Source organism: Excalfactoria chinensis, chromosome 7 (genome assembly GCF_039878825.1).
Source record: "Excalfactoria chinensis isolate bCotChi1 chromosome 7, bCotChi1.hap2, whole genome shotgun sequence".
Lineage (NCBI taxonomy): Eukaryota > Metazoa > Chordata > Aves > Galliformes > Phasianidae > Excalfactoria > Excalfactoria chinensis.
In genome coordinates this window covers 42,543-67,874 of record NC_092831.1, presented here as the reverse complement: position 1 = coordinate 67,874, position 25,332 = coordinate 42,543, and the positions used below count along the sequence as shown (strand labels likewise).

The 25,332-nt window shown below is 40.4% G+C and overlaps 1 protein-coding gene across 12 annotated transcripts; it reads left to right on the top strand.

Moving 5' to 3' along the window:
* The first annotated feature begins 2,767 nt into the window (after nt 1-2,767).
* On the top strand, nt 2,768-25,157 carry MARCHF7 (membrane associated ring-CH-type finger 7). 12 transcript variants are annotated; one of them, XM_072341998.1, is made up of 12 exons: nt 2,770-2,908; nt 6,780-6,936; nt 8,458-8,616; nt 12,497-12,668; nt 14,214-14,381; nt 16,741-17,529; nt 17,698-17,851; nt 18,105-18,274; nt 19,042-19,151; nt 20,616-20,729; nt 22,325-22,373; nt 24,192-25,153. In XM_072341998.1, exons 2-12 carry the CDS (start codon nt 6,790-6,792, stop codon nt 24,215-24,217), a joined length of 2,058 nt encoding a protein of 685 aa, XP_072198099.1. In that variant the 5' UTR covers nt 2,770-2,908; nt 6,780-6,789; the 3' UTR covers nt 24,218-25,153. The 12 variants fall into 12 exon arrangements, with proteins under 12 accessions (XP_072198092.1, XP_072198099.1, XP_072198095.1 ...); XM_072341994.1 differs by having other exon boundaries at nt 20,620-20,729; nt 24,189-25,147; XM_072341992.1 differs by having other exon boundaries at nt 16,741-17,851; nt 24,192-25,157.
* Nucleotides 25,158-25,332: the final 175 nt, after the last annotated feature.

Genomic DNA, 25,332 nt, shown 5'->3' with positions numbered 1-25,332 from the left:
GCCTATTTTAGGCTTGTTACCTATCGCACACTCTTGAAAGAAGATTTGAAGCATTAAAAACTGTTATGTGCTCATTTGACTTTAGAGGCACCTGAGAAAGAAAAGAAACCTTTTAGCATCACTTTGTACCATTTCAAATAAAAGTCAGTTGTAAAACATAAAGAAAGATAAAGAATTGAAGACTGGAGATGTGTGTCACCAGCTGTTTCTGATGTATTGCTCCAGTGAGTTTATCTGGTGCTTTCTCACCAAACATCAAGCATCTTGTATCACACTCTAGGAAACAACTGTAGTGCCTATTATTACATTAGTGGCAAATTCAATGAGAGACAATAAAACTGCCTCTATTCTCCTATATCCCATGGAGTTAAGGAGCACCTTTACTCCAGAATCAGGAAAGACATTTTCATCCTAAAGGAGTAATTTCCTCTGCTCTTGCCCGGTCTAAGTAACATAACAGCAGCCTGGGATTTTCTCCAGCTACAGAGATCAGGTGTTTCCTCAGATTCAAGCTAACCGAAGACACCATCCTGGATAAGAATATCAATGAGATACTGAGCTTTTTGTTTTCTCTAAAATATTACATTATGTTCAAATACTAATACCACCTATTTAAAAAAAAAAAAAAAAAAGGTATTTTCAAGTGAAGAATTCTTCCTATCTACTGTCTATTTACAATGAGGGGACCTGCATAAAGGATTTTATTTTGTTTGAAGTATATATTAAAAGCTATCAGAAATAAGAAGATAAGTTGTATTTCCTGTTGTTTACTGAGGAATATGTAAGTTCTGTTTGTTTTCTTGTTTTGTTATGTGTTTATGTGTCTGCTTAATATTTGCTGTGTCTGTAGGGAGAAGACTAGTTGCTCCACAGAATTTAATGAAAGAGAGTACCAGTATACGGAGAAGACAAACTAAAAGAAGCATTTTGATCAATGTATTGAGTTGAATTCTGTGCCTCATAAAGCTTTACAATTCCTCCTGGCTTGGAGCAGTTAAAAGAAGTAAACAGTAAACAAAGAGTACTAAAACACTTTTTACGATATTACAAGCCGAGGAATAGTAACTACAGTAAAAACAACAAACACAAAATACCTATCCATCTCTATAAAACATTTTCTAACAAATCTTAAATACCTTTTCAATTTTTAAGAGGCCTTCTTTCAGTTAATAAAACATGATGAAACGAGTACCGTGAACCTGCTGCTTCACTATTTATAAGCACATTGTTACACAGGCAGCTGTGGCTCCAGGCAGTAAAATCCGGTGTTTTTGATGTTTTTCTTTAGACAAATTACAGGCTGGGCTCATGAGATCCACCTGTTTTAGCAATGTATCACAATATAACAAAGTTTTCGTACAATAAGGTGATACAGGTTATTATGTCTTAAAATTTCCCAAAATTGTATACTTATAAATGAACAAATTTGTTACCAGAACTTCTCTGATTCATTCTGCAGATTTACGAAAACGCAGTACTATGAGTTCAGGTTCTTCTGTAATTCTTTTTTTCTTAAGTTTTGACAAAAGTACAACCAACAAACAGTTCATAGACTGATAATAAAATGATATTGCATAACCCATCAAGTAATACAGATTGTGAATCGTGCTGGGAAGAGCTAATGCAGTGAATCATGTATATACACACATATATTTTTCTTTTAGCACCCCAGAAAATCCTCTTCTGATGACAGTAAGACTGGGCTGAACAGTTCTGAACTTTAACATTGCCTCTCAAAAGAATAGCACAATTGACTTGCTTAGTGGTTGCCATGATCTAGAACATGGTTGCCACGTTCTAGCTGCAGGAGGATTTTATGCTCTGCCCTCTACATTCATGACAATCATTTAACTTGATTAGTGGATGCAATTGATTTATGCAGAACCTCTCCTTTAAGAATATAGGTTTAACAAGGTTTAACAAGTTCCAGAGGTCTTCCTGTTTGCTAACCAGAAACAATGGCACCCCGCTACCACCAGAATGATTCATTAAGTTCATTCCCAGCTGTCCTCCCTGGAGGTGGATTTGCCAAACAGACTGTACTGGTCAGAACAGCAGCCTACTTCTTGCAGCTATAGACAGCATTATTCGGAATCCAATAAACATTTTTTGGCATGCTGGTAAAAGGCAACAGGTCCCTCAACAAAAACAAACACACTAAAAAACCACCCTAAAAACTAAGAACACAGAGACCAGAGCTGCCTCTCTTTTCCTTTTCATTACAGCTCTTTCCAGCCCTTTGTCCTTTGTCTCCAGCTCACAAGTATTCTGCTCCACAGCCGCATACAGGAGAGAATCAAGAAACAAAATCAGCCACGATCCAAACATATGGAAAAACACACTTAAATGCACGAACGGGAAACAGAGTGCAGCGAGGCGTTTGTTAACCATAGGCTTGTCCCCACCATTTAGAGACGCCACCTGGCTAGTTTCTAACCAGCCTGTCTGGTCTTATTGCGTGCCCCAGACCCGTCAGCGCTATTAGGTGTGCACACATGGGCTCCGCGTGCCGCCTGCCGTGACAAGGAGGGGAGATGTTTGCTTTTTGTTTTTATTCTTTCTCCTACAGACCGGCTGACCTGCCGCTTCTCACACCCTCGATCTGACGCAGCAATGCCATGCAGGCACTCAGCGTGCGGCTGCCACCCAACAAAGCCCCGCTGCGAGCTGACAGCAGACGCGCAGGGCGGCACGGACACAACGGAGGCTGCGCCGCCTCGCGAGCAGCGCGACACCTCCCCCCGTCTGCGCTGCTCTCGCGAGATCTGGCTATGGGCGGGGCGCGGGCAGCGTCGGCGCCATTGTGTTGCGGGTAGAGGCGGTGACCTCGGCTCGGGCGCTTGCGGGTCGGGTCCGGCCTCTCCGGTGGATCTTCCATGCTGGTGTGGTGAGGGCCGCGCCCGTGAGAGTGAGTACGAGCCGTAGGTCTCGAGGAGGGGAGGGAGTCCCCGTCCCGCCCAGCTCTTGCCCCGCGTGCCGAGTGGGGCCGGAGCTCGCGGAAACCATTTTGTGTCGGGCCGTGCCTGGCTCCTCCTCCCTTCTCTCTGCGGACGCCGCTGATGGACGCGCTCCTCCCTGGGCCGCGTCGCGCTGTGACAGCCGGGGCCGTCCGCGCCTCGACCCCTGCGGGGAGCCGCCGTGTTACGGATCGAAGCGGGGCGCTCCGCGCTGCCTTTCAGCTTGGTGCGAGCAGCCGCTCGGCGCCGTCCCGGTGCGTGAACCTCCGTGGCCCGCTGCGGTGAGCCCCGCGCTGCGGTGAGCCCCGCGCCGCCCTGGCGCCGTGTCGGCGGCCTCCCCGTGATCCCGCTGCCGGGGGCGGCTCGCGGGGTGCGAAAGCCGTTCCCCTTCTGCTTATTGGAAGGCCACGATGAGGTCTCCCCAGAGTCTTCTCCAAGCTAAACAGACCCAGTTCCCTCAGCCTTTCCTCGTAGGAGAGGTTCTCCAGCCCTCTGGTCATCTCAGTGGCCCTCATCTGAACCCTCTCCAGGAGCTCCACGTCCTTCCTGTACTGGGGACCCTAGGCCTGGCCGCAGCACTACAGATGGGGCCTCACTAGAGCTGAGTAGAGGGGGATGACCAACTCCCTCTCCCTGCTGTGTCTCCCCACCTCCTCCCCCGCCACCCCCTTTTTTTGAATGCAGTATATTGCAAACATATTGAAAAATGGATGATCTTTCTGGCAATCTTGAAACCTGTTCTCAAATTCCTTCATCAAACTGCAGGCACGGCTGCATAATTTTCGAGATCTGATGGATTGTGCTTAGCCTAAGTATCCAAACGCATAAAATTATTTGCTGTAACTTGAGTCACCACTGAGCTGCGCCCTCCCTGTGTCCTGTTTTTAGCTCAGACATTGCTCATTGCACACTCATATGTGGTTGTTGTGACCTTTGGGGGCCAGGCCTGTCCCCTTGTTTGGGCAGGACTGCTGTCCTGATGGTGTGGGGCGGGGGATGGCAGCAGGGCGGAGCTGTGCCAGGCGACATACAGGCTGCGGATTGCATGTGCCTCTGCTAAGTCCTGCTGTATGGTGCTTCCTTCCTCTTTATCTGGAACCTCTGCGTATTTTCTGTCTGTCTGCCTCTGACTTGTGTTATTTAATTTGCCAGGTTCCACATGTATCCAGAAGCAGAATGATCCATAACCAGAGTGATTGTTCTGAGGCTCCATGTCAGAAAAATGGGATCACTTAATCTGTCTGCCTGTCCCTTCTAGCCTTGTCCTTTATGTTTTGTGTCAATGTAAAACTTAGACAAACAGTGTTTTGGATGTGAAATCTCAAGAGCAGCAGTTGTCCTGTGGCACTTAGACCCTTGTATCTATTGCTGTGACATGGGATTCATTTAGTTTCAAAGTTTGCAGCTCAAATATTTACTTTTTCACACTTCCTGTAGCTTCAGGCCTGTACTAGGCTTGCAGTGCATATGATGGCAGATAACTGTAGTTTAAATTAACAATCATTACAGTATCTTCATTAATGTTACAAAAACTTTGGAGAAATGTGATTCTTATGTTTTATTGCACAGACGACCCATGGAAAGTGGCGTGGCTTTAGATTACTTTAGATGGGTTTGTTCAGCCTGGGGAAAAGAAGGCTGTGGGGTGACCTTGTTGCAGCCTTTCAGTGCCTGAAGGGAACCTATATCCAGGAGGGGAGTAAACTCTTCAAAAGGGTTGATAATAGTAGGACAAGGGGAAATGGATTTAAGTTGAAAGAGGGTAGACTTAGGTTGGATGTTAGGGAAGTTCTTTATTAGGAGAGTGATTAGGTCCTGGAACAGGCTGCCCAGGGAGGTTGTGGATGCCCCGTCCTTGGAGGTGTTCAAGGCCAGGTTGGATGGGGCCCTGGGCAACCTGATCTCGTAAATGTGGAAGTTCTGTGGCCCTGCCAGGCAGGGGGGTTGGAACTACATGACCCTCGAGGTCCCTTCCAACCCGGGTCATTCTGTGATTCTGTGATTACTGAATTTGTTGCTAATGAATTTCTCTAAACTCATATGATTGACAGCATTCTTTTGGGCTGTGAAATGCTGTCCAGAGCATTCTTATTGATACAACTGTTTTTACAAGTTTGACAATTACTCAAACGTGCTGTTGTCGAGTATGGTGTTTTGGGCAGTAGCATGGGGTACTTCGTATGTTTTGAGCTACCCAGTGGTTGCCTCCACCATGGTAAGTACATAATACTTACCATTGCGAGATCCTGGCAAGGTGATATAATCAACCTGGCACGCCTCCCCATATTTATACTTTTGCCATTGCCCTTCCCCCCAGAGAGGTTTCATTCTCTTGGCTTGTTTAATGATGGCACATGTTTCACAGTCATGAATAACCTGTGCAATAATGTCCGTAAAGTCCACCCCTTGGTCTCTGGCCCACTTATATGTTGTGTCTCTTCCTTGATGACCTGAGGTCTTATGGGCCCATTGAGCTAGAAATAATTCACCCTTGTTCTGCCAGTTCAAGTCTATTTGAGCCACCTCAATTCTGGCAGCTTGATCTACCTGATGGTTATTTTGTTCTTCAGTAGCCCGACTCTTGGTTTCGTAATTTTTCTATTGGTGTTCCACATCATAACATCATGTGGAGCACAGAGAAGAAGAAGCGGAGGAGGAGGCAGCAGAAGATCCAGGTGACAGGTCTGGATCAGCGCCGAGAAAGGCAAAAGGAAAAGCTAAGAGGCACGAAGAAGAGAGTGATGAGGAGGAAGTCTCTATTACTGTTCGTCAACCCCTGAAGATGACTGAAATCCAAGGCACAAGAAAGGAGTTTATACAGTGCCAGAGCGCATCTCTTGTTATTTGGTTGCTTCGCTGCTGGGACAGCGGGGCCAGTAGCTTGTCTTTAGATAGTAGCTCATCAACTAGGAGGCATTTCCAGAGACCCAACTATTGACAGAGGGATTAGCAGATGTACAGATGGGGCTGCCACCCTCTGGGAGCAAATGTTAGTGGCTGTGAAGGCAAAGCTTCCCTTCAAAGACAATCTGAAGCTTCTGATGAAGAAATGGGATACAACTGAAAAAGGCATCTAGTATTTGAGGGAAATAGCTGTGGTGGAAATGTTATATAACCCTAATTTTGATCTTAGCAATCTTCGCCAAGACCATGACAATTTCTCAGATAAAGGCTCTGTCATTGCCCTCGTCTGTCCTACAAGAGTCTTGTGATAACTTATTATATGATGTCAGACAACATGTACTTTGCCTTTATAAATTGATTTTCATGGGAGTTGTCTTGGAAAACTTAGTATTTCTTTGAGGCAGATAGTTTGTGAGTATAATTGTTTAATGGGAAGGTGATGTTTCATGGTTTTGACTCTGAATACTTGAGTTTGAGTGTAGTCTTCACATGTACTTAGTTCATCTTCTCAGATTCAAGACACAGCCCATTAACAGAAAATTAATTTATAAATGTATTTAATCTGAGGATTTTTTCTGTGGCTCATTTTGTTTCCATTCAACTCCTGCGGAGTTCTTCAGGGAGTCCCACTGGTAATATAATAGTGAGAATATAGTGTAGCCTTAAGAATATGAGAAAGTTCTGCGTTTCTAGTTTTGTAACATGAAATGGGAGATGTAAAGATGAGTTACAGAACACAGGGAAAAAACTCATTTCCCATCTTCCCAAGGCTTGATCAGACCAAAGCTTGGTCTAAATACTTGTCTGTGTACGTGAGTCATATTTATGTTGCATTTAGAAAACACTTGTGCATATTTTGTATCTAGGTCTCTGCTTCTGAAAGGGAAAAAAGCCACAACACTGTGTCCTTTATTACAGGGTACAAGGAATGGAGTCTAAACCCTCAAGAATTCCTCGAAGGATATCTGTTCAGGCCTCCAGCTCTACTCTAGGATCTAGAACACTAACTGGAAACAGTTTAGCTGGTGCATATAATGCAAGAGATTCATCACGGAGATTAGACTCTGGATACCAGGTAATGTGTTTTGACTTTCTCTGTGAAGTGTAAATTCATTTAGTGTTTCTTTCTCACTGAGAAGAACCGTAAAGTTGGCACAAAGACACAGATTCAAAAAGGGGAATGGGGTAATATATGGAAAAATCTCAGCCAGGTCTTTGCCTTTAAGAACAGGAAATATAATTAATTGTATAATTATATAATTGATGACCAGGCCAATGCAAGTTTGTTTGTTTTTTTTCATAGTTCTAGCTTTGACATCCTTATCTGCTTTTGTTCGTAGCTGCTCTTTTAGAAATGAACTGATTGTTGACAGAAGGGTGGTTGGATTCTGCGAATCTGTTTTGACTGTAGTTACTGTTGTCCTTAATGTGTGTAGAATGTGACTTTCTGGTGAGTGGTGAGGATTAAATTTGCATTTCAGTGTGTGCAGGACATTACACTTCATGTGTGGACAGAGATGCAGGAAGTGTGGGAATATATGGCAGTTCTGAGTTGACAGTATGATAGTTTTGGAATACCTACTTACTGCCTTTGCATTTTGTCAGGGTAAGAAGAGAACCTTTAGACTGACATCATGCTGTCATGTTAGTATGTTAATGCAGCTAGATTTGACAACAGATGAGGCTGTAATAGAGACCTGCTTTCATGTGCAATATTTAACACTAACCAAGTTGCTTTTATGTGGCAGGGAAGCTGTACTCCAAAGTGAGAAGCCATACTGTGCAGATGCTTTCACTTTGAAAGAGTACTGTGGCAAGTACAGATTAAAATAATTCAGAAGTAATTTTGGGGCACCTGGAATCAACAGGGGATGGTTTGGCTCAAATATTATTCTGTTGTTTCTGCACCTGTCAGCAGTTCTCACTTAAAATTTTTGGTCCTGGAAGGACTCAGAAGATGCTGTGTAATTTCAGAGAAATATATGGTAGTTTTGGTTTCAAGGAATCTAAGTAGCAGCTAGTCCAGCTCCCCTGCAGTGGGCCATAGCATGTTCTTCTGTTTCTTTTTTGTTAGGAACATGACTGCATAGCTGAAATCTTTTGTCCATCTATTTTAGAAGGACAGATCATGCCTATTATTTAAAAAATACATTAGTTAGTATGCTCAGAATTTGCAGTCCCCTCCCATTTTCTTTCCTGTATTGAAAGTCAAGACCAGGACAAGACAGATGGCTTTTGTGAATGGAAGATGGTGACTTGTTGTCTTGAAATCTGAGGTCCTTAATTCTGCCCTGTTGCTGGAGTGTTTACGTTACACCTAAAACCATAGATTTCAACTCTGCTTTATTCACATCAACTGTGAAGACATTAATGAAGTAATATTTACTAGAAAGGAATTCTTAAAAAATCTTTCTTTTGCCAAGGGTTTTCTTTTAAGCCTGTATTGTTTCTTCTTGGATGTATCTTGGTTTGTTTGTTTGTTTGAGAAAGGTTTCCAGATTTGCTAGTACCACTTGCCTATGTTTTCAAAATTCAAATAAGATATTGACTTCATTTGGAGTTACAAAATGCATATGATAACCATGTTGTTGTTTAGGAATCCGATGTATTGAGTAGTTCTGATGGAGACTGGGGAATTGGAGAGAGAGAGACTCGTGAAAATCCTTGGAAGCTTACAACATCCTCTCCGACTCACTACTCAGGGACATTTGATCATCCACGGTCTGGAAGATTTTTGGGAAGTAGAAACAGACTGGTGAGAATTTTTATTATCTAATAACTTTCTAAAAGAGTGTAGGGCTTTACTGTAACCTTCTCAATCTAAAAATCTGCCAGTGGAAGCTCACTGTAATGTTTCTAGATTAATACACTTTATTGTGTCAGAATGGAGGGAAAATGAGAAGATGGCATTGTTAAGGAATTACTCAAGGATGAAAATAGTAATGTGTATTAATTTTGCTCTTAGTTAAGAAATAAAGTGAGAGTGGCTCATTTAACATGTCCATTTAAAAAGAGTTGTGATTAGTATCTTATAAATGTTATAGTCTGACAAACGACAAAATGAATATTATTTATACTTGTTTTATTGATTATTTCAAGCATGTAGTGGCTTTTTTGATGTTAGCAGCTTTGAGATTTGATCAAGCTCATAGTTTTGGAGATGTGCTTTAGAAGACTTCACAGTTCCTTATATGTAACGTAAGACTTTCTTAAATGCTGTTTAGTGAAAGAAAATAGAGGCTGTAGTCTCACATGACTGAGGTCTGGGACTTGGGCCTAAACAACTTGTCTTAACTGGCATTCAAACTGTGCCCTAACAGCCCCACAGTTCAAGTTATTTGCTTTTTTGAAGTGTTTATGCTCTGCAGAGTCAAAATAGAACGCTCACAATTTCAGCAGAAATACTAGAAAACAGAGTAGTTTGGTTGGGAGGGATCTTTAGAGATTACAGAACCATAGAATGGTTTAGGTTGGAAGACCTTTAAGATCATCCAGTTCCAACCCCTCTGCTATAGGCAGGGACATCATCCATCTAGACCAGGTTGCTCACAGCCCCATCCAGCCTGGCTTTGATTGTTTCCAGGGAGTTTGCATTCACAACCTTGCTGGCCAACTTGTTCCAATGTACAGTAAAGAATTTCTTCCTGACATCTAATCTAAGTCTACCTTCTTGCAGTTTAAAACTATTTCCCCTTGTCCTATTTATGTCTGCTCGTCACAGATACTGTCTGTCACTGTGACACCATTACGCTACCCTTATAAGAAGTCCTTCCCCAACTTTCCTGCAGGCCACTTCAGGTACTGGTAGGGGTAGGTGCTTCTGCCCTCTGATCATCTTTGTGGCCCTCCTCCGTGCCTGCTCCAACAGTTCCATGTCCTTCTTGTGTTGGATGCTCCAGAACTGGATGCAGTACTCCGGGGGGGGAGACGGGAGGGAGAAGGAGGTCTCATGGGAGCAGAGCAGAGGGGCAGAATCACATCCCTTGACCCGCTGGTCACACTTTGCTTGATGTAGCTCACAATACAGTTGGCCTTCTGGGCTGCAAGGGAACATTGCCAGCTCATGTTGAATCTTTCATCAACTGACACCCCCAAATTTTTCTCCTCAGGGCTGCTTTCAAGCCATTCTCCACCCAACCTATGTCTGTGCTTGGGATTGCCCCAACCCAGGTGCAGGACTTTGCATTCGGCCTCATTGAACTTCATGAAACTGGCATGGGTCCACTTCTCAAGTCTGTCCAGGTCCCTCTGGACTCTAGTGTGTCATCGTCCAGTCCTGCTGCCTGCCTACTTTAAACTTCAAGATGGGAAACGGAAAGAGTTATGAATACATTTGGGAGTGGGGTTGAGGGGGGGTGCTGTGGAAGATAGCGAACAAATGAAAGTTCTTCTCACTTTGAAACATAGAGGACACATGGGTACCTGAGTGTACTTCTTCCCTAAATATGTGTCTTTTTTTCATTCTGTGACTTAAAAGGTAGAAGCACTTTCAGAAAAGTTAGGTAGTTGGAAAAGCTATATGGGATTCTTCAGAAGCAATCATAGTAAATGGCTGTATATACAGTTGAAGCAACTGATTAGGGTTGGCCTATGTATTTATTTAAGCTCAAGCACTAGGTTTGTCAGAATGAGGTTTTCATTTTCCAGAATGATTGGCTGACACACCTGAAGGCTGTGCTGTCATTCAGCGAGACCTGGACGGGCTGGAGAGCTGGGCAGTAAGAAACCGGATGAGGTTTAACAAAAGCAAGTGTAGAGTCTTGCACCTAGGAGGAAATAATTGCATGCACCAGTACAGGCTGGGGGAAGACCTGCTGGAGAGGAGCTCTGCTGAGAGGGACCTGGGCGTCCTGGTGGACGACAGGTTGGCCATGAGCCAGCAGTGTGCCCTTGTAGCCAAAAAGGCCAATGGCATACTGGGGGGCATTAAAAAGAGCGTGGCCAGCAGGTCGAGGGAGGTGATCCTCCCCCTCTACTCTGCCCTGGTGAGGCCTCATCTGGAATACTGTGTCCAGTTCTGGGCTCCCCAGTACAAAAAAGACAGGGATCTCTTGGAAAGAGTCCAGCGGAGGGCCACAAAGGTGGTGAAGGGCCTGGACCATCTCCCCTATGAGGAGAGACTTAGGGAACTGGGTCTGTTTAGCCTTGAGAAAAGAAGGCTGAGAGGGGACTTGATCCAGGTTTATAAATACCTGAAGTGTGGGAGCTATAGTGGCGAGGCTGGTCTCTTTTCAGTAGTGCGTGGGGACAGGACTAGGGGCAATGGGCTGAAACTCCAGCATAGGAAGTTCCGCACGAATGTGCGCAAGAACTTCTTTACGGTGAGGGTGACGGAGCACTGGAACAGGCTGCCCAGGGAGGTGGTGGAGTCTCCTTCTCTGGAGATATTCAAGACCCGCCTGGACGCCTACCTGTGCGACGTGGTGTAGGGAGCCTGCTTTGGCAGGGGGGTTGGACTCGATGATCTCTAGAGGTCCCTTCCAACCCCTACAATTCTGTGACTCTGTTTTCTCCTTTTAAGATGCATTAGAACAACTTAAGAGAAAAATTTAAGTGAACGCTGCTTGAGATTCCTGGACTTCAACTTGTAAAATAACAAGTGATTAAAAGATAATCTGTACGATAAACCGCTGGTTTGAGGGGTCATCAAACTGTTTTTATGTTTGGTTTGTGATGTTAGTTTCTGTGTCTTAACCATCTGTCTTTTTATGATGAGAAAGGTGAATAGTTCCTAGTTGTAGAAAGTGAAAAGCAGTGGCATTATGCTTCATTTAAAAAAAAACCAAAAAACAACAAAACAATATAATTCATTTGGTCAGCTAAGGAGCTCAGTTTCAGATTATTTCTGGGAGAGGGACAAACAACCTGATTAAATTCAAGTTTTTGATATTTAAAAATCAATATTTAGCTGCAAGTAACCAGATAATAGCTTTCAAGGCTAACATTTTTTTTCTTGTTTTTTTTTTTTTTTTTCCTTCTCAGTAGCACAGTGGAGTATATAAGATGCCTCAAAAAATGTATACTTTTACAACTCCTTCAGTTGTACTTGAGCTTAATGTAATCAAACTGTATCTGGACTAAATGGCTTACTAGAATCTAGAGCTGCTACTTAGCTAAATGTGTTTTAAGTTGGCAGAAGATAAGCAGAGTTTGTTAAACTAGAATCATTTTTGAACTACAAAATTATGCCGCCTTGTTCTCTGGAGACATTCAAAACCCGCCTGGACGTGTTCCTGTGTGACCTGATCTAGGTGTTCCTGCTCAGGCAGGGGGAGCAGACTAGATGATGTTTCAAGGTCCCTTCTAAACCCTGACATTCTGCGATTCTGCTTGCCTTGAGATCTGTAAATCTATGCTTGAACATGGTTAGGGCATCTTAGAGGTCAGGAATGTCTTTTAATGTGGGAAAAAAAAATAAATGCTGATTGTAGTAAGAATCAACTTTTGATGGTAGACCTGCATAAGCACAGGTCGTATAATACTGTTAAATAGAAGGAACCTTCAAAAAAAATTTTTTTACTAGTTTTGTGAATCTTCTGTTACATACGCAGTTTTTCAGTATCTTAGGCTATCAGAAGTAAACCTGAAATACTGTATCCGTAATCTTTTCTTCAATTTTTTTATTTTCATTTCAGTCTACATCTTCCTCCTCTCATTTTACATCTGGTTGTTATGATGATTCTGAAAGAACTCAGGGAGCATATTCAAGACTGCATAGCCAGCAGCAAGATAGTCATTCAAAGCGACCTAAGCTGTCTTGTACATCTACCTCTTCTGTGAGAAGTAATGGCTTGACTGCCTTTTCAGGTGAGAAGTTGAATTCTTGAGCTGAGCTGCATGAGAATTGTCTGAGGGTAATAAGGTCCAGATTTACCAAGCTCTAAAGTACTTGCATTGAAATATTATGCTACTATTATTCTTAAATATTGAAAGCTGATGCTCAATAGAATTTTATTTTCATGATTATGGGAGTATCCAAAGCAGTGAGAACACTGCTAGTATGGTTTTCTGAGAACTTATTTGTGCTCACAACTTAAATGGTACCAATTCCATTTGCACTGAAGCTGATGTCTCAGATTGTCTTCAATGGTTAAGGTTTAAAGAAAAGAATGAATGTGATTGTTTTGATTTCAGGAGTCAAATGGTATTGGTAGACCTATGTGCATGTAAAGGACCGGCAGAAGGAATATCCTTGTGTACTCTGTATTTCAAGAAGTATAGTGCCATGGAACATGACCGTTGTTGGTACGGGTCAGAGAAGAAATAAGTGTTTTCCTTCCCCCCCCCTTCCTTTTTTAGCAGTCTCATTTTGCTCTTCAACTCTTCAGGCCAAGTAAAAAAAAAAAAAAAATAAAGAATGCTTTCAGGAGGAGCTGAGATTTCCATTAAAGCTATGAAGAAGTATGTGATACATGGACACATAATTTAAGCAGATACTTGAATAATTAAAGCAGTCTGCCAACAGAAGCCTAATGGCCAGGAAATAAACAGCAAACTTATATTGAAAATATTTCTAGAACATCTTGAAACAAACTGTTAGAGCCAAATTATGCTTGTGCATAGAGGTGAATTTTATTTTTATATCCCCATATGGAATCATATGACTATCCAAATAAAGGCTAATAAGTCCTTGCTCAAAATCCTATACTATAGATGCTTCCTTACTCTTTGTAAGCAAAATGACCATTATTAACACTTCTTGTTATGGTCTAGAACATCCTTCAAATTCCAGATTGTTTGATGCTCAACTGTTGACCTAAATTTGGATTTAAAATTTAATGGTATAATAAATTAATGGTGGATTTTTTGGTATGGGTTTTGTCCAATGCTGAAGTATGAACTGTTTCAGAGTGATCTTATTTTTCCACTAGCAGCTTCAACAGCTACCTCTTTAAACTGACCTGTTGTCTCTGTGGTAAGAGAAAGAAAAGCATTTTTCACTGTTCTTAAGAGGTATGTCTCAGCTTCACTTATATTTCTGGAAGGTCAGTCATAGGAGCATTTAAGAAGTTTCAGCATGGATTGGCAGCATTTATTAGGACTGAAGCTGCTGTTTTGCCTAGCTGTGAAGCTTATTTAGTGGTGGGTTGTCTTTGCGTGGCAAGATCTTACTTCTGTTTTATTACTTTTTTCTACTGAGGTACTTCTCACAATTAAGTGCAAGATTGAACGAGTTGCCAGCATCAGCAGAGTGCAGCTTTATTCTTAGCTTTTTGTTGATAGCTGGCCACTTGATCAACTTAGTGTTATCATATCACTCTTAATACAAAATAACCATAATATATGCCTATACACCAACTAAAAAAAAAACAACAAACCAACCATGGGATTTATTTTCTTGTTTCTTTCTAGATTCCTCTTGGAGATATAGTAGGATTCCTAGATCTTCATCTGTGATGTTTGGTTCCCTGGGAACTGAGCTAGTGAGAGAGCGAAGAGAGTTAGAAAGAAGAACAGATCAGTCCTTTAATAATCTGGTGGATCATAGCTACAGAAACAGTGACTTTTCATCTTCAGCATGTACGTATTGTAGAAATTATAGCTCGTAAACACATAGGCTGCATACCTATCATTTTCTTCCTGTGTTCTCAGAAGTCTTTTTTTTAAAAAAAACAACAAACAAAACACTAAGATTATTTAATTCTTAAAATGCCCTTTTAAATAAAGCTTCCATGTACTGGCTGTAAGGTGGGATGGTACAAAGATGGTAACAGGTATTCAAAAGGTTATTTATAAGGAAAACTCACAGATATGGATGCCTTTGCTGGGAAATGCTGAGGCAATCTCCACCAGGGAGCAGTGTCCAAGAGATGCTGTTTTAGTGGTGGTCAGCCCTTAAATGAGGTCTAGAGGAGGTGGAGTTGAGCTCCACCCCTTCCGGGAGCACAGCTAAATTACTCTGACCTGTGCTCCCGTTGCTGACCCCACACTTGCCTCAGCTGATTAATCAGAGGTTCAGGCTGTGATTACCAATTTCCCATACAACTGGCTAAGATAGCTTGTATAGATGTACTCAGTCATAAGAAAATGGTATCGGTGCTTGCCATTGTAACAGTGTTTGTATCACAAACTATTGTATTCACAATTGTAAATCTCCTTTCTAATTGTTCATTTTAAGATCTCATCTGTTTTTTCCATATCATAGTAAAAAGTGTTATTTGATTCAGGAAAAGATTTTCATAATGCACACATATCGTATTCTCTCTTCTATTTGGTTTCTTGAGTGGTTATTAAGGAAAACTGCTATGTCATTGTCAACACAAGTGCATAAATAAGTAATACATACTACAGTGTTAAAGTGGAGGTTTGTTCAGTAGTAACTACTAGGACCAATATGAATTTGTGCAGTTGAAGATTCTCCGGTCCACTGACCTGCTAAAGTAGGTTGTAGGTTGCACAGGAGAGTGTTCAGACAGGTCTTCAATATCTCCAGAGAATGAGATTCCACAACCTGTCTGGGCAGCCTGTTCTGATGCTCTGTCATTCTCCCAGTAAGGAATCATTTCTTTATGTTTGTTTGGAACTCCCCAGGCTCGAGTTTGTGCCCGTTGCCTCTTGTCCTGTTGCTTGGCACCACAGAGCAGAGCCTGTCCCCATTCTCCTGACCCATGCCCTTCAGATATTGATCAGCACTGGTCAGATCTTCTCCCAGCCTTCTCTTCTCTTGGCTGAACAAGCCCAGGTCTCTCAGCCTTTCATCATTAGGGAGATGCTTGAGGCCCTGATCATAGTAAACTGGGGAGCCTGGAACTGGACACAGTAGATGATCTTTCATGACCTCTCCTGGCACTGATAATCAGACTGACCTGTAATTTCATGGAATCATAGAATCACCCAGCTTGGAAAAGACCTACAGGATCATTCAGTCCAACCATCCCTCAGTAACCAATAATCCTCAGTAATTTGCTGGATCCTTCTTCCTACCCTTTGTGTAGATGGGTATTATGTTTGCTGACCTTGTCAGCTGGGACCTCACTGGTTAGCTAGAGCTACTGGTAAGTATTTGAAAGTACCTTAGTGAGCACTTCTCCAGCTCCTTCATTACCCTCAGGTGGACTCTGTCTGGTCCCATACATTTGTATGTGTTCAAGAGGTTTAGTAGGCTGCTAACTATTTTCTCTTGGATTATGAGGACTTTATTCTGTTCCCTGTCTTTCTGTTTTCAATCTCAGCATACTGAGTACCCAAGGAAAATTACAGCTTACTAATAAAGACTGATTCATTAAGTAGGAGTTAAGTACTTCTGCCTTATATCCAACCAATAAAGAATGAAAATTCTCTAAAATGAGATGTACATTTAATTTAAATACCATTTGATTTCTGCTATCCAAAGTCAATAATTTTATGCTGCCTTCAAGTAGTGTTTTTAACCACAGTTCTTGATGGTCTTATACAGAGGGCAGTTTGGATAGTTTGTTGTAATAAATGGGGAATGTGTTTAGTTTTACGCATGCATTTGTGAAGGTGCTTTGGTTTCTACTGTATTCCTGTCTTCCTCAGTCTACAGGCAGAATAAACCTTTTAAGTTATAAACTGTGGTTGGTGGGTTGTTTCTTTTTGTTGTTTGTTTGTTCGTTTGTTTAACATTTAAGTGATGTTCTCACCTAGCTTCTGACAGGTGACTAGTGTTCACTATTTTCACATTGGTATAAGACAGTGAATTGTACCTTGATAAAGTGAAGATTTTAGGGGTTTATGATTCCAGATTGTTTTAGGAGATTGACAACAGTCCTGGTTTCAGTTTGATGATAGAATTATAAAATGTTAATTTAAACTTAATAGTATTCTGGAATTTACCTGCTGACACTTAGGACATAGCCATAATATAATAATTAGGATATGTCTTGACGTATTATTTTCCTCTGCTTTCTTGCAACAGATTTTCAGGATAGGCCTGCCTCTACATATGCAGAAGGAGCAAGACCAAAAGAGAACTCATTAAGTGCTTTGAGGCTAAATGCATCCATGAACCACCAGTTGCCTTCTGGTCATCAGACATCATTTTTCAACAGAGACTCTAACATAAGATCTTCAAGGACCAGCTATTCTTCAAGACAAAGGAGAAATGAAATAGAGTCTCCCCAGAGGAACGTATGCCCGGCATTTTCCCGTTCTACCACTAGAGGCGAAACTCCTTCAAGTAGTTCTGAAAGGGTTTTATCTTCTCAGAGGTCATTGAACGATGCTGCAGCTGACGGTGAAGGAAGACGCACAACTAGACAGTTGCTGTCTCGTTTAGCATCTAGTATGTCATCTACATTTTTCTCTCGAAGATCTAGCCAAGATTCATTGCAGACAAGGCCATTAGGCTCTGAAGAGTCATCTCTTGTCCAAGGAGTTCAAGCTTCTACTCTGTCTAGCACTAATGGAGCTGCAACAGCTGAAGCTCCAGGACTTCATACATCTGAAGCTTCTCAGGGATTTAGTTTTCTGAGACGAAGATGGGGTTTATCAGGAGTTTCACAGAGTTTTAACTCTGATTCAGATGGGGAAAGCTACAGACCAGACTCTGAAAGTAGGAGCACAGGGTCCTGGTTGTCATCATCTTTGAGAAACAGATGTACACCACTCTTCTCCAGAAGACGGAGAGAAGGAAGAGATGAGTCTGCAAGAATCTCTACCTCTGATGCAGCTAGATCACAACATGTTTTGAGGAGAAGAGAGTCAGGTGAGGAGACCTCTCTTGAAGCATCAGATGGCCCTCCTAGGGCTTCTGTTAGCAGACCACCAACACCTGCAGTATCTGGCATTCCTACAGCTACTGCCTCCCCACCAGATTCAACCCACAGTAGGAGAAGCTCTGGAATTCTGCCTGGTTCTCTCTTTCGCTTTTCAGTGCCTCCAACATTAGGAAGCAGTCTATCTGACAATCTTATGATAACTGTAGATATTATTCCTTCTGGCTGGAGTCAGTCTGATGGACAGGAAAGTGACAAGTCCAAAGTACCACCTTCAAGAGATCCAGAAAGACTGCAGAAAATTAAAGAGAGGTAAATTTGTATGTTGTGAGATGATTAAATATGCTTGACTTAGCATGCAAGGGTTTTCTGTAGTCTTGACATTAAAACCTTAATCAGAGAAGAATGCAACTTAGAACTGTTACCTTCGGGCTCACTTTTGTCCTCAGAGAAACTTGTTTTTTAGTCCTCACAGATTTGAGAACAGTTCAAGAGCAGAAATAGATGTTATAAAAATATGATGTGAAATGTGCCACAGTATTTGTTGATATTCCTTCATATTCAGCTTGCTTTTAGAAGATTCTGAGGATGAAGAGGGTGACCTATGCAGAATCTGTCAGATGTCCTCTGCAAGTACTGACAACAATTTAATAGAGCCGTGCAAATGCACTGGAAGTCTGCGGTATGTTCACCAGGAGTGCATGAAAAAATGGCTGCAGTCCAAGATTAATTCAGGTAAAGCAGATACTAGATTAGTACAGGCTTCAGGTTACATGGGGAGGTTTACCAGTAGGATTGCTCTAACGAGTATGAGGACATACATTTGAAAAAGGAATAGTCAGGGACAAACAAATATTTTTAAAAACGAACATAAAACAAATGCAAAACCAAAGCAAATAAAACCAAAAACCACTGTGGCACTTTTGGATTGTATGTGTGTCCACAGTCTTTCCTTGGGGTTATTTATGAGAGCTGTGTATGTCATTGTTGGAATTAGAATTTTAAGATTACCTTCTAAGCTGTTAAACAGAATATAACACTTCAGAAGAATGTGGGGTACTTTCAAACTGCACTGCCAGTTTTGGCAAGTTTGTTCCCTGCACTCCCCTCATGCATTCAGTTTCTTATAGCCAGTCTGACTGTAGCAGAATGATAGGAATTTTAAAATTAAAAAAAAAATAAATTCTGTTGTACCCGCTCCTAAACTGTTTCTGGTGTAACTGTTCTCTCTTTCTCCCTACCCCCCCACCTCAGTGAACAGGAAGCAAAATACTTAAAGCTTGATAGAGGATAAATATTCTGTGGTGTTTAAGTTCTGATGGTAGCAGATATTCACTGCCTTTACACCAGAAGCCTTTTTTTTTTTTTTTTTTCCCCTAACTTTGCTTTGTGAAATACAGCCAGGAATGAATGTTTGCAATGCTTATGTAATTATGTCCTGCATTTTAGATTGTTGCAATTTGACACTGACTTGTTAATTTCCCCCTGATCTTCCCTGACAGGTTCTTCTTTGGAAGCAGTAACTACCTGTGAACTATGTAAGGAGAAGTTACATCTGAATCTGGAAGACTTTGACATTCATGAACTCTATAGGGCACATGCAAATGAACAAGTTAGTATATTTTGCTTAGTTTGCTGGGTGTTGATTTTGTGCTGGGAAATCACTCCCTTTAGAAAAGGTTATTTCTCCTTTTCGGAAGGACTGTTAAGCACGTAAAGTAACGAAACTGTGAAAAAGATTTTTTTTTTTTTTTTTTTTGAATATTCAGACTAATTCTTTCCTTCCACTCTTTCTGTTATTGAGCTTGCAGTAAATATAATGCCTCTTTTATCCTTTCCTTGCCAGTCTTCAAGTCTGTCATCTATCTTTGCCAGTATAGGGTCTCTGCAACACAGGTGTGTTGAAAGTACTGCATTCGCATTCATTAAGTCATGCTGCATCTTTCCTTTTTTTTTGTTTCAGAATAAATTTTTAACAGTTGCTTTAGACATGTTAGGAACTCTACTTTATTCCTTTTATTAAAGTGATAAAAACCAACCTCTTTTATAACAGAGCTTCTTGCTGCTCCTTCCAAGTGCTTTTCTAAATGGAAAGTAAATTTAAGGCCGATTAGTATTACTCTCTTCATATAAAATGCATTATCTTAGAAGTACTGTGTTCAGTCATATTTTAAAATGAATAACGAATAGGAAGCTGGCCTTAATGTATTGAACTTAATTCAGAGAATTTTCCCTTTTTTATGGGCTAAATTCTGTGAGTGTAGGAAGACTAATGAAATTTTTCAACCTGGGAAATTGGAAGAAAATACAGAGGTGTAACTCCAGTTTTGGAAGATGTGAACTTGGCCAAAGATCAATATCTAGTTTTCTTACTCTTTAGAGTAAGCTGACTTATTGTAGTACTGTAACTTCTGTCACCTATACCAGACTGTGAACAGATCTTCTTGAGACTGCTGTCATCTTCCATTTTAGAGCTATGCAATGTTGGTTAGTGTCTACTGTTAGTAGATCTTTAAAGCTTTTTTCCTAAAAAATGGGCGCCAAGTGATCAATTCAGCAGCATCATTTGGAAGGTTTTTCTTTATTGCAGAAAAGATGCAATTTTCTGAGAAAAGAGAAGTTGTTCCTTAAATTATTTATAACACCACAAAGCTTTTATAAACGTTTTCTTTTGTTCCGTCTTCTTATAAAGCATTGCAAGCACTGAAAGGAAGCCAGCCAGGAGTGGGGTTTTCTGAGTTGTGTGCTCTGTTGGGTTTTATTTTACACTGTATAATTCCCTGATCCTCCTGCCTATGAACTAGTGATGTCTTAATAGGAAGGGTTCCACAAATAAAATGATAACAAGTTACACCTAGGGGTGAGTGGGAAGAACTACAAGTATAACAATATTTCAATAATTAAAGTTTTTGGTATTACATTTCTGTAATTTCCTTGGAACACCTAGAGATATGATATAGATATGTGATAGAGATATAAGTATGTAGCATTTCCAGTAGAATTTTGTTCTGCTTCTTGAATTGCATACATAGATACATCACTGACATTCTGAATGTTGCTTTTGACTTCCTTTAAGGCAGACTATGAATTTATCAGCTCTGGTCTCTACCTTGTGGTGTTGTTACACTTATGTGAGCAGCGCTTTTCTGATATGCTTGGAACTGCAAGTGAGGCTAGCACACGAGTCAGAGTAAGTATGCATTCATCTTATGTAAGGAGTTGCTTGTAGTGAGGACTTAGAACTGGGCTGTTGCCTTGAATGACCCAGGAGCTAGATGCTCAAGAAGTTGCTCTTATTTGAGAAATAGGGATCTAAAGTGGTCTGGATTTGTCTGATGTAGTAACATGTGATCAATTTGAAAGTAACGGTACTACTTTAGCTACTCTGTTGCAAAATGATTTTTGTCCAGATTGTTGATAACTGATAGCTTTGTATGTATGTTACTATAAATACTGGGTATCTAGCCCAAACTAGAATGTTCATCTTCATCTGAAAGCAATGTGCATTTTAGATTATTTGAATATCTTACTTGACAAATCTTTCTCATTATGCGAGTCTACACTGCAGAGGTTTGGACCTTGCAGTGCTGTCAGCCAGCTTGGGCCTGAAGTATGTACTTAAGTGTTAACATTCTGAAGCTGCCTAGTTGTACTATGACTTTCTGGCATTAGTCAAAGTTCTCACTAGTTGGGTTTGACTAGACTGTTATCGCTTAAATGGCTTGACATGGAGGCGTAGTAAATAGACCTTTTACCAGTAACAGACCATAATTCAAAATTATTCTGCATTTAATTTTTTTTCTTTTTAATTGCTTACAAAGAATTAACAACAAAAAGCTTGTCCAAAGCTCCTTTGAATGTTTGCATAGCACATAGTAGGCTTTTGAAGTTGAGTCAGGACTGTGCTGTAATCTTTTATGATATTAGAACAGCAGTCCCCTTTCTCTGGATACCTAAGAGAATAGCTTATTTTCCACGATCTGCAAATGGAATGTCCGTTTTCCTCCTCTACAAGTGTGGAGACAAGATACATAATGTAACTGTAGTCAGTGTATAGTACAGCTCATTAGCTTGAGTGTATTGCAGAAATATGGTGTTTTTAATGTGTTTGATCGGTGTTGGCATTATGTTGTTGTGAGATGTTGTACTTTAAGCCACTAAGAGTACCCATGTATGTTTGATACTGAGAGCACAGCTAGGTTGTGGTTATGTTTCCTTTTATTTGGTGTGTGTCAACACGTGGTGTATCACTTAAACAGCAGTGTAGGTTGTCACTGTGATGCCGTGTTCTTTTATAACTGCCTCTGTTGCCTGATGGGTAATGCAATTTTAGAACTTGTATTTATGATTGTAATCTTTAATGTATTTGTGTGTTTTTTTGTTTGTTTGTTTTTTCCCATTACCCTCGTTCACTATAGGGCTGTATTTTGCCATATCAGTGATGTTGGCAATTGCTTACTTGTGTGCAACTCTCAAAATAAATGTATTGTACAATCTGTAGAATAAAAGGAATATGACATAAACTGTTACTAGAAGTATTTAACAGAGTGGAAGCTAAAATAACCATGCATTAGGAATTTGAAGTCTAATGTGTGGGACTTGAGTTTAAATTTTGCATTCATTTTGTAAATTGGGCAAATGGCTTAGGATAAGTGACTTCTGGAATGAAGCTTTCCAATATAAAAAGTGAAGAAAAGGTGAAGATTACTTCTTTGCTAACTTGTTGCAAATTTCTGCACATAACTTTGCAACTTTTAAACTACTTTCTCTCTGCCTTATTTCTAGTTTATTAACCTTGCAAGAACTCTTCAGGCACATATGGAAGATATTGAAAGTAGGTGCTTCCCCTCTTCTCCCCCCCCTCTCCCATTGGATCTAGTCAAGGTTAAATGAATACAATCCTCCTTTGCCAAGAATCATACTACCAAAACTAGTTACTGAAAATTTTAAATTTTAATTTTTATTTTTTTCCCCAGTATCAGTAGAATTATTCTAAGTAGAAGCTGATATTAAGTAGAAGCTGATATTAAGTCTCCATGACTGATTTCCCAGCACCATACATTTTAGACCATGGAAGTGTTTTCTGCCAGTAATGCCAAGATTCCTCACTAGTAACAGTTTACTCTAGTAGTATGAAGTTATGGAACTGTTTCTGACCTTTAGGCTGTAACCTTTCTCTGAGTCCTTGTAGAAAAGACACAGCTTAAGTTTTACTGTGCTTGGATTATCATACTTTGCTTGCCATTTTTGTTCCCCCAGTTTTCCCCATACTTTTTTGGTCTACATATTCCTTTATCAGCACTCGCCATTTCTGGGTGAAACTTAAGAGTTCTCAGCTTTGGCAGAGGGCTACCTTACTTTTTGCCTAATGTTTTTTTACTGTGATAAAATGAAAAAACACGCTGACTTACAGTAAATGTAGCTTGAATCTGAGAATTGTTTTAGAGCATTACAGACAGACAGTGAAAAGGTAGATGTTTTTCTAGCTTGTGTTTGTCTGTGAACATGCAGATTTTGTATATAAATTGATCTCACAGTACATAGGACGCATTTGGAGTATGATAAAAAATACTTTAAGGAGCAGAGAAGAAATTATTTACTTTAAAAAGCATATGATTATTTTGCATTCAGAGCGTGTATAAGAAATATTTTCTGTAACAAAGGTGGACTGGAATTCAAAATTTATTGTTAAGCTACTTCATTCTTATTATAGTCCTATAGAGAAATTATTCTTAGTAAATGGTATTCACAATGTAATTGAATACACATTTGAGTGAGGCTTTGTCTAATTTGCAGCTGAGTACTGAGTTTCAATTTATTACTGACACTGTTTAAGTTACGTTTCTCCTAAATAGTTGGGGAGGAAACTGGTGAAGTGAGGAGATGGGTCTTGTTTCCCTCTTTATGTTCAGAGGGAGAAAAATCACTTAAGGGCAAATAATTTCAAGAAAATAGTTAGTTTAGATGGCCAACTTAGATTAATTGCTGTTATGCCCAAGCTAACACTTGACAGACCAACTGTAGGTATTGTTTACTGAGTTTTTCTCACCATTGACAGCATATATCTGTCCTTTGATTCACCTTTCAACGACAGAATCCTGCACATATGGGGACACTGTTGAACTTGCATATGCTTTTAAGAATGGGAGTGGAAAGAGGAGCTGCTTCCAAGTAGGACTGGCTTAATTGCATTAAGCAATGTGTATATTTATATAAGAGTCAGAAAGTAGTTTGTAGAAACTACTTAACCTTTCTAAGTATTTTGGTATATAAATCATTATCTCCTATGGAGTCATTTCTTCCCTTTGTATTGGGTGCAGCTGCCGTGGATTGAATATACTTTTTTAACTGTAGTTGGAATTAGCAACTGTGAACATTATGTAATAAGTTGAATCTCTAGCATAATCAAGTTTTCTTCCTTTTATTTTGAGGAGAAACAGCAGGAGGGCCCTGCAATTTATAATGTGGAATTTGGATTTTTCAGATATCTAAAAATTAAGCTAGGTAATTATACAATGTTTGGACAGGTGTTACACACTGCTATTGATGTTAATAAATCGCCTTCATTTCCACTATTCATATTAGAATACAAGTGCGCTACATTCCAAGAACCTTTATGAAGGCTTCTGATTATATTCTGTTGTTCCAGCAGCTTCTGAGGATGATTCTGAAGACTGATGCTGGTGTAACTGCTATGCTGAAAGAAACAGAAGTGCTGCAGAAATGCTGAATTGACAAGAACAACATCAACGTGTATTTGTTTTTGGCTCTCCTTCGTAGAAAGAGCATTGAAAATTACTGTAGTTTTTGAAGCATTGTTTAATTCAAAATCAGCTGCTGCACTGTGCAAGTGGATTTAAGGATTTAAGAACTATTCAGCATGTGTGAAGATTTTCTATATGTGTGTGTGTGTATATATATATATATATACACACACACAGTATATATATGCACACATATATGAAAAGCAACTTCACTTTTTAAATGAAGGTATGCTTCATTTTGGGAGATGTCAGATTTTGAGTATATAAGAAAGCTGTATCTCTTCCTTTCATTCTTACTGTAGTCACATTTCTGGTTTTGTCTATCAAGTTTTGCTCCTCTACTGGCACTAAGTGGTTACTGTGGGCTTTGGGGCGAGGGTGGGGGAGGGAGGGTGGGGATGTTCTTGTACCTAAACAGCATTCTTCTTTAATGCCTCTGTTACCACCTCATATGATAACTGATTGCTTCCAGTGTTAATAAATGAGCAGGAGGATGAGCAAACTACAGTAGAGACTGTTTGGTTTTCAGTTTACTCAAGGAGCATTATTTAACTGAAAAAGCAATAAGAACTTGCAGTGGTCTTCTAATATTTTGTGTTAATGATATTTTTTATTTACTGGTTTGGAGATTATATTTGATTTGATGTGGGTATTCTGATGGAATATTGCAGGTGTAAACTCTTGCATTTCAGCATTCCTGGCAGATGATCGATTTGATAATGACCTAAAGTTGTTCAGTTCAGTCAGATCTTTTTAGGTCCCACCTTCCCTTCACTGTTCAAAGCACTGGTTATCAATGTGTTTTCTAGTGTTGACACTTCTTTATAAATAAATTAAGAATGAGGTATGCATTTCAGTTGGTATTGTCCATTTTATTTATACGTGGATAGCTAAGTACACAGGGATGTGATTTAGTGGGCAGTATTAGGTGGTTGGTGGATGGTTGGTTTAGATAATCTTGAAGGTCCTTTCCAACATTAAGGTTTCTGTGATTCAGCGAGCTATGAGAACATACGTTATCTACCAGAA

What these genes read in the sequence shown, in the direction of transcription:
- MARCHF7 (XM_072341987.1), top strand. Translation starts at nt 6,790, where the DNA reads ATGGAGTCTAAACCCTCAAGAATTCCTCGAAGGATATCTGTTCAGGCC. An exon ending in TGGGAAGTAGAAACAGACTG is followed by an intron (nt 8,617 to 12,496) that starts GTGAGAATTTTT and finishes TTTTCATTTCAG; the next exon opens with TCTACATCTTCCTCCTCTCA. An exon ending in ACATATGGAAGATATTGAAA is followed by an intron (nt 22,374 to 24,188) that starts GTAGGTGCTTCC and finishes CTGTTGTTCCAG; the next exon opens with CAGCTTCTGAGGATGATTCT.